This window comes from Lytechinus variegatus, chromosome 19 (assembly GCF_018143015.1).
Source record: "Lytechinus variegatus isolate NC3 chromosome 19, Lvar_3.0, whole genome shotgun sequence".
NCBI lineage: Eukaryota > Metazoa > Echinodermata > Echinoidea > Temnopleuroida > Toxopneustidae > Lytechinus > Lytechinus variegatus.
Genome location: NC_054758.1, coordinates 4,765,178 through 4,773,615, shown reverse-complemented (window position 1 = coordinate 4,773,615; position 8,438 = coordinate 4,765,178). Strand labels below are relative to the sequence as shown.

At 40.4% G+C, this 8,438-nt stretch overlaps 1 protein-coding gene across 3 annotated transcripts in view; it reads left to right on the top strand.

Annotated features, from left to right (window-relative positions):
- The first annotated feature begins 1,074 nt into the window (after positions 1–1,074).
- Positions 1,075–8,438, top strand: part of LOC121405677 (SH3 and multiple ankyrin repeat domains protein 3-like) — an 86,820-nt gene continuing 79,456 nt past the window's right edge. For 2 of the 3 annotated variants that reach the window (XM_041596574.1, XM_041596573.1), the window contains exon 1: positions 1,075–2,718. In XM_041596574.1, coding sequence (XP_041452508.1) covers positions 1,153–2,718 — 1,566 coding nt within the window. In that variant the 5' untranslated portion in view covers positions 1,075–1,152. Of the gene's footprint in view, positions 2,719–8,131; positions 8,268–8,438 lie in introns of those variants that run through there. The other variant, XM_041596576.1, reaches the window with a different exon arrangement.

Here is an 8,438-nt window from a genome sequence, read left to right as displayed (position 1 = left end):
GCTATGGGTTAACCTGCTGATCACTGAATTCTGTATTGCTCAACGGCTTTTGTACAGAAACTTCCCAATCCCAGTTGGGAAGGGGTTAACTCTCTCATTGAGATCAAGCGTGGCATCCTACGCCAAACATATTGACAACAATCCGTTGATGATAGGCCATTGTCTGGCAAGTAATTCATGCATGTTATTTGGACCTTGGTCTGCAGACTATTGAAACTGGAAATTGCCAGATAGTGATCAAAGACAAGAGGAAAAAAAATCTATTAAATTTCACTTGGATTTGACATTATGGGAATATATTCCTGATAATAGCTGGATAGGAAATGTGCTATCTTCAATCCTTCCCTAGTGATTAGAGTCAATGAACTTGGTGAATTTATGATAGAAGCCTACCCACCCTTTGGCAAAAATCCCTCAACCAATGTACAGATTTTGTGGATAATTTAAACAAGTAGAACAAACTGAATACATGTACCTGATATTCAGTACAGTTAGAATCCTTTGAAGTCAATTGTCCCTCTCCCCATCTGGATCAAAAGTTTTCGGATCATTAACTGTCATTAAACAGCTTGATCATGTTTTGATAACCTTTTGGTGCTTCTTTATGAGGAAATTCCATTTTTAACAATCAAGCAAAAAGTAGAGTGTCTTTTTGATAGTTGTTGTGGTTTGGTAGGGTTAATGAAGGGCCATGGTTTAAATTGATTCAGTCCTTTTGACTACTTTATTCTGAACATAACCAAAGGCTTGGCATGTTCCATATGTGGTAGAATCAATAGAGAGGCTTTAGACAGGAAGAGGTTTGCAACACTTAAGCGCTAAAAATACCCGACTATGTTTGCATTTGGAAACTCTACCTGATGCCGAAATGGAAGGGCAAATGTTGCAACGTGGAGAATCATTCTTTTGACATGAACAGGAAACGTTCAAGATCAACAGAGCGATCTTTGTCATCATAAGCCTTTGATGACAAGAAGGATCAGTGAGCACATGGATAAAATCAGTGTGTTTATGTTATCATTGAGGAACTTCCTTCCCCATCAATCATTATTGATACGTCAATTGATGCTGTTCAAATGAATTTATTTTAGTTGTCAAAAACAGAAAAAAAATGTTTGAGTCCTATTACTGTTCACCACAATCAATTGGTCAATGAAATCAAAAGTAACAAACATTTTTCACAATCATGCCATATCTAAGAAGATATTGAAGACTATTTACAAGAAATATATCACAATGGATGCTGTTAATAAGAGGCGTGTTACCATGGAGATCACAGAGAATGGCTACCTCATTCCCAATGCAAATGTGGATCAATCCAGGCGGCACAGCATGATGGCTAATTTGGACAGCCCTGCCATAGATCCTGACGATGACCATCATTACGAACCTCTGGAAAATCTTAAGTCAAGGCGAAAGAAGGGACGCACTTGGCGGATTTTCGGAGAGGCGAAGCGTAGATCGCGATCCCTCGGTCCTTCCGTTGGGCAACTGATCCGTCGATCGGTTGCATCAAGTGAGCTGGATTTAGAGAACCAGCGGACTTCCAAGTCTAAGACCACTAGGCACAAACTGAAGTTGACTGACATTGTGATTGTAGGTGCTGAAGGAGGACAAGAGGAGTCTCAAGTCTTCAGCTACAAGAGTCGAAATATGTCAGCTTCTTTGTCATCTCCTGAAGGAAATTTCTCAGCAAGTGAGTTCTTGTATGATGGTACGAATGGAGGATTAGCTTCTCCTTTGAATAGGATACCAAGTATTGGATCTCTTGCTGCTGCTACCACACTGCCTCGGGACACAGAAGGCCAACCTGCTCTTCCTCCAAGGCGCTACAGCGAAGGAAGGGCACTGAACTTTCAGCAATCGCTTGATGATTGTGCTTTGCCAGCACGGACCCTCAGCGAGCCATCGCCCAGTGCAGCTGCGATGGAGGATGAGCTCCAGCTCTTGAGGCACAGGGTCGAAGTCCTGGAGAGGAGGTTGGCAGGAGAATTGGACTCTGAAGATTTCAAGGTATTACTTGACGATAGAGGAGAATCTTCTACTGATGATCGATCAGAACACTATGCAACTCGTCTTCAGTTCTCACCAGACATTGGACAAAAGACAATGTCTAAAACTTCTGGAACATTTAGTCGGAGAGGGAGTTCTCGGTATGCTAATCGGACCAAGAGACTATCGCTTCCTAACCAAGCAGTTACTGAGACACCCTCAGCATCCCCTTTGCAGGAGATTTCTCATAGAATCGCTGATGAAAGCAAGGATGCTGTTAGACCGGGCGTCCTCCAGAGACTTGATTCCTCCCAAAGCGATGATGTGTTTGTAAATGATAGTGCTTCAGTGCCCCAACCTTCTAGAACATTTCAAAGCATGAATGATCCCCTCAGTGCTGACAACCTCAAAGACCTTACAGAGGTCCAGGATCCGTCAAGGGTCAAGAATATTGGGTCCTACAAGATCGAAAGAAACTCTGGGGCCCTTGTACTGAACAAAGTTGAAGATCTTGTTGTTCCCGTTGTATCGGACCATCCTGCCGACAGTCCATCTACTCCATCCAGTTTGCCAGACACCACCGTATCCCTCACTTCTCGTGATGAGTCTGCAAAGGATGTTGTCTGTGAAGACAGTGTGGATCCCATAAGCATTCCTTGTGCCAAAGTTTCTGGTGATGATACCAGAAAGGGACCTGTTTACCAGGATGGAGGTATCGGTAATCAGGTAACTCATTTATTTTTTTCAATTTCTAATTTTTGTTTCCTTTAAAAAACTAAAAATATGGATATTTGTCTCATTTTTCCTGAAAAGTCCACCCTGGTTTTTGTATATACCTGGGTTTGAAAGTATCATTCATATGATTATTTACAATATATCTTGTGTGGACCTTTGCATTTTATATGTTTGATATTCACTCCATTTTCTCTCCCCATTGTTTTATCAAAGTCACAGCTTTGGAATTTAAAATGAAGAAAACATCTATGTCTAATGGTCTATATCTGATGAAGCCTTGGTAACGAAAGAAAACAGTGACCCTTTGAAGTGAGATTGTGATTCTCTGCTCCTTGAAACATTAATCATTTTGCTTTTCTAGTCGTTATGTTTACCCAAACTTGTAGAAGGTAGGTGGACTTACATTCCAATACTTTTCAACCCTCAATGTTTCATTCCAGTTATTCCTATCTTGTTATTCCGCTCTATTTCTTTTTCCATTGATTCATTTTTCCGATGGTCCTTGATAAACCCTGTACGCTTCAAGTCGCTTCAGATACGTGCTTCTCTGCACATTTGCTAAATGTTTGGACAAGAAAATTACCAGATGATTTAGACATTTCCAATTCTACCTGTATTATTGTGGCCATGCCATTTTGATCTTCTTGGAAAGACTGCATTGTCATGCAGTGGGAAGATGATTGATGTTGATGTATTTGGGTGTTATAGAAGGGTCACTCTTTGATCACGTTCACACTTGGTCTTCTAGTCATTTCTAAGGATTCCTTAGAACATTACATTCTGTTTTTATGCAGTTTGTTGTGTTCAGACTTGGTCATCAAAATGTGCATGGATGGCGTTCTCTCTTTATTCAATCTGAACACGTTTGCGAACCTGTATGCATCCATGTAGGCCTATGTAAATGCATACAGAGAATTGCCAACCCATTTGCTCTCAAAATAGAAAAGTTGTGTTCAAACTTTGTCATCAAGACGTTTCCTTAGGTTTCCTGAAAACATGGCATTCTCTCTTTATAGTAATACAATCAGAACATATGCTAATACAGAAATTTAAAACATGGTTTGTCTGACAGAAAATATGAAAGAGCACTGTTGGTGTTCTGGTCCCCGTTGCAGAAAGACTTTCGATTAAACACAACTCAAAAATTCTTGCACAACTTGATTTTCAGCCAATGAAGCACTTGTATTTGGGACTTGCGCTTGATATTTTGACTTGCGTTTAAACAAAACTCTTTCTGCAACAGGCCCCTGGTGGTCCTTTCTGCATTGGTCTTGGAGATAGCGACCACATCCTGCCAATAGGTGAAAGAGTGAAGGAGGCTGAAGAAAAAGAATACAAAGGTCAAAAAATTTCTTCTGCCTGTTGCTTTTTGTGCAATGTAGAACCAAATAGGCCACCACAATATTTTAGGGTTACCTTATTCTATATAGCATGAAGCTTTGTTTCTTGTGGTCATTCACCACCTGGGTGGGGAGCAGCTAATCTAGTCCAATGCCTTGTTAGAGGATAATCTTGCAGCAACCGTAACAAAAAGTGAACTGTGAAGCCTCTTATCTACATCCTAACATTTCCACTAGGCCTTGATACTTAAAAACCTGATGAGGGATTTTTTTGTTTTCTACACTCGTTTGTCAGGATCAGTTCCATGACATTTGCTCTGGCGACAATTGCTCTGATGGAAAACTAAATAAACCCTAATCCTTATCTTTACATTATTCTGAACCAAAAATTACAATCCTAACTCGAACCTTATGCTATCCGAGATATTAACACCGGAGCAAATGTCGCAGGAGCAAATGTTTTGTCACCATCAATATAGCTTCAGAACATTTTTTTACGAATGAAAAATCAGAAGGAGATGACTATGTTCACTGAAACTGGCTCAGCGTGTGTGCCATTCTAACATGACATTGTTTATTTTTCATAACATATTTGAGATAAATCTTCCTTTTCTTGAGATAACATGGATTATTGTGACAACCGGTGACAGGGTGAACATTTTGTTGGAAAAATAGGTGAGAAGAGAAAGTGAGAAGGGATGAGCAAGAGGGTGACTTTCATAGCGAGGAGAGAGACAGACCAAAATATAGGAGAGAGAGGGAAAGAAAGAACAAGGGGGAGAGGGAAGGGAAGATAAAGGAGTAGAATGAGAAGAAAGAGGGAGAAAACAAGGGAAAAGCAGGTTGGCAAGACTTAGAGAGACAAGGGGATGATTTAGGGACTGAGGAGACAGTACATAGATTAGGAGAGAGAGAAAAAACGAAGGGAAAAAGAAGGGAAATAATGTAGAAAACGCATAATGAGGGTAGTGGGGAAGTAGAAAAGGAGGAGACACAGTGAGAGAGACAGATAGAGACTGACATACAGAAAGACATTGATTAGAAAGACAAAAACAAGAGAAAGGCGTCTTTTGTGTACATTCAATACAAATGAAGATCGAAATATGTACAGAAATAAAATGTTGCCTAGGAGTGAGAAAGACGTCAGAATGTCGTCATCAGAGCAAGGTCTGGTATGGCTGACTTGGTAAAAAAATGTTACCCCGCCCTTCTAAACTTGACCCTCTGTTTGACCCTGCATCCTGTCTGCACTTGTATTAAAGTTCTCCCTGAGACCTGGGATATCAAGTGTAGTGTTAGTGTAGAGTGCTTTCACAGACCAAGCAAATAAAACTAGACCTTTTAGGTGTAGGTGTATGGTGATTTAAAAGTGCAGTTTCAAAGGTGCTATAGTCATAATTTGACTATTAATATGCGACCAATTGTGAAAGCCACTTTAGGATCCTTAATTATGCACATGTCTTCAAATTATCGCAATTACATATACAAACACTAAATAAAGTACTGGCCTTCAATACAGAATATATGTACCCCAAAATGCATACTACTCAAGATTTCTCAAAATAAACACCTGCCTTATTTCAAGTTGGTGTTAGTGTCCATTTTTTGTTCCAACAACCCTTTACAGCGTTTTTACACTAGTCACTAGACTTGAAATTAGCACTGGGACATAGCCTAGTCCTATTACTGAAGTGTAGGCCTATATTGGGCAGCCATTAAGAAATAGAAGAAAGTGTTTTTAATTGGTGCACTTTTGAATATTTAAAGTGAAATAGTCATGATGGAATGCACATTTTGACCCATCACTTATTCAGACATATTTTGATGATTTTTATGAAATGGGAGGATCCCATCGGCATGTAATGACGTAGCCTTTGCTTTCAATGCAATGTCATAAAATCACCAAGGAATGTCCAATAATTTGATGACACATAGGAGTTCATTGTCTGTATATTGGATTGGAAGTGTCGAAGCTGTGCTATTTTCATATTATTGCCATATTCATAGAGATATTATTAGATTTTGCAGCCCACGAAATTGGGCATACATGAATGTTATGATTGGGAATTTGTCTCCAAAAAATAAAGTACACTGACTGATGAATAAACTATTCCAGAATTCTAAGCTTAAAATAGAAAGATCATTTTGTAAATTTGTTAAGTATTTTCTCCCATTTTGATGAATGGTTTTTCGGCATCATGCGATGGAGGGGTGGGGGGGGGGGAGGGCGCAAATACTTGTCCCTCGAATAAATCGCACATTTCGTGTTCTTGTCTTTAATGCAATAACTCCTGCAGGCCAATCCACTCCTTTCTAATTACTGTCCCCTCCATTCCCCTTTTTTGCCAACTCTTTCCTCTTCTTTTCTTCCCTACACCTTTCCCCCTCCCACCCTCTGCCTTTAATTTTTTCCATCACACTCTCCCCCTCCTTTGTTTCCCTTCCTCCCCATCCACTGTCTACCCAATTGTCAACTTCTTCATTTCTCCTCCTTCTCACTCCCCCTCCCTCTTTCGCCCCCCCCCCTTCCCTCCCTCCCCTTCCCTCAAATCTTCTTCTCTTTCCCCCTTCTCCACCTTTTCCTCCACATATTTTTCCTCCCCATTTATCCCCTTCCACCCCATCCACTGTCTACCCAATTGTCAACTTCTTCATTTATCCTCCCTTCTCACTCCCCCTCCTCCCCTTCCCTCACATCTTCTCTTTCCTCCTCCACCTTTTCCTCCATATATTTTCTCCCCATTTATCCCCTCCTCCCCCCTCCTCACCCCCTCACCCCACCTCCCCCTTCCACCCCCTCTTCCAATGCACCCATGTAACACCTAGTCTGCAGGCACAGACCCAATGATTTTTGTATGTCACATAGTGCGTAATGCAGGGTCTGAAGTAGTGAGACTAGATTCACTATGTACTGTCGCTGCCTATTTGACACAGACAGGATCTTTGGAGACTAGTCTTCACTCTTGACCTGTTACTGGTTTAAATGGCAACTACGGGTCTATGCTTGCAGACTATGCAACACCCATGGAGCTATTGAAGTGATTGGTTAACATTGGTTTGACTTAAAAAAATCTGAGCTAGAAGGTCACACTTGTCACCTGTGTCTGTGATATGTTACAAAAATGAAGCCCAGAAAAAATTGCATTCAAAAATAATTATTTAGTGCTTCAAAAATTGAAATATAAAGTGACTGGAAACACCATCTTAATTTCATCCCATACACTTATGTGTACTATTTAGGTGTCTATAAGATGCCTATTTACAAAATCGGGGTTTGCCTTTTAGTTTTCGCTTTTCATTCTCAATAATGGTTGTTTTCAGGGTTTATTAGTTCTAATACATGCACTTGTACACATGTTTCATCTTGGTTTGAGAATTTTTTAAATCCGCTGCTCACAAAGTTAAACAATACCTTTAAACCAAGCACCAACATCAAATGATGTTTCTCTAAGAGTTGTGAGTAACGTGTATCACTCTTCAGAGGTGCAACGGATACACCCACTCTCGAGCGAGCGAGCGAGTGGCGAGCGGCTGCAGACCCACCAACAACTGCACTCTCCATTTCCTACCCAGTCAGTACGAGAGCGAGTCTCACTCTCCGACCAGTCACAGTTTGCTTGTTTCCCAGGACACAGTCGGTAGATCCTCCCCCTCTGTCTCCTCGAGGAGTCTCTAGGGCTTCTGCCTGATGATCTACAAGAGTGAGGAGAGTTCTGGGATTCTTTCTGGATTATTCTTTGAGCAACTATTTTCTCATCAATTTTGTGACGTGTGCTAGCCAATATTTCCAGCAAAATTTCTTCCATTAACCCAGCTGACATTGCATCTCAGCACAGGTTTTTTTTCTGCCTTGATTGCCTTGATTGCCTTGACGCCTTGGGCAAATTATTTTGAGATACTTAAAGAACCAATTTTCTTCTAATATCCTGACTAACCTCTGGAAATTTTGTTGGTGCTTTGCTTGCCTGCATCATTCTTTTTTTCCTTCTGGTGCTTGTGGATTACTTTTGATGATTTTTGTGGCAATCCCATGACAATTATCATTTTTACTTGAATCTAAGAGATCTGGATTGGAAGCCCTTGCAATTTTGTGTATTTCTGAATCCTTGCTGATGAAGTGAGAACTTCTAAAACTTTTAAAGGAATATTTTGGGTTATTCATCAAATTGAAGCATACACCAGTCGGCACTTTTCTGAAAGGTAAGTTTTTGTAAGACCAATATTACCCGTCTGCTTGTAATTGTACAGGAATTCATATACCCTTTTTTCTGTTTGTGTAGAACCACTGGGGCTTTTGGGGGCTTAACCTCCCCTGTACTTTTTCAATTAATGTACTTATGATTTTGTCATTTTTGTGTATATGGTAAGCAC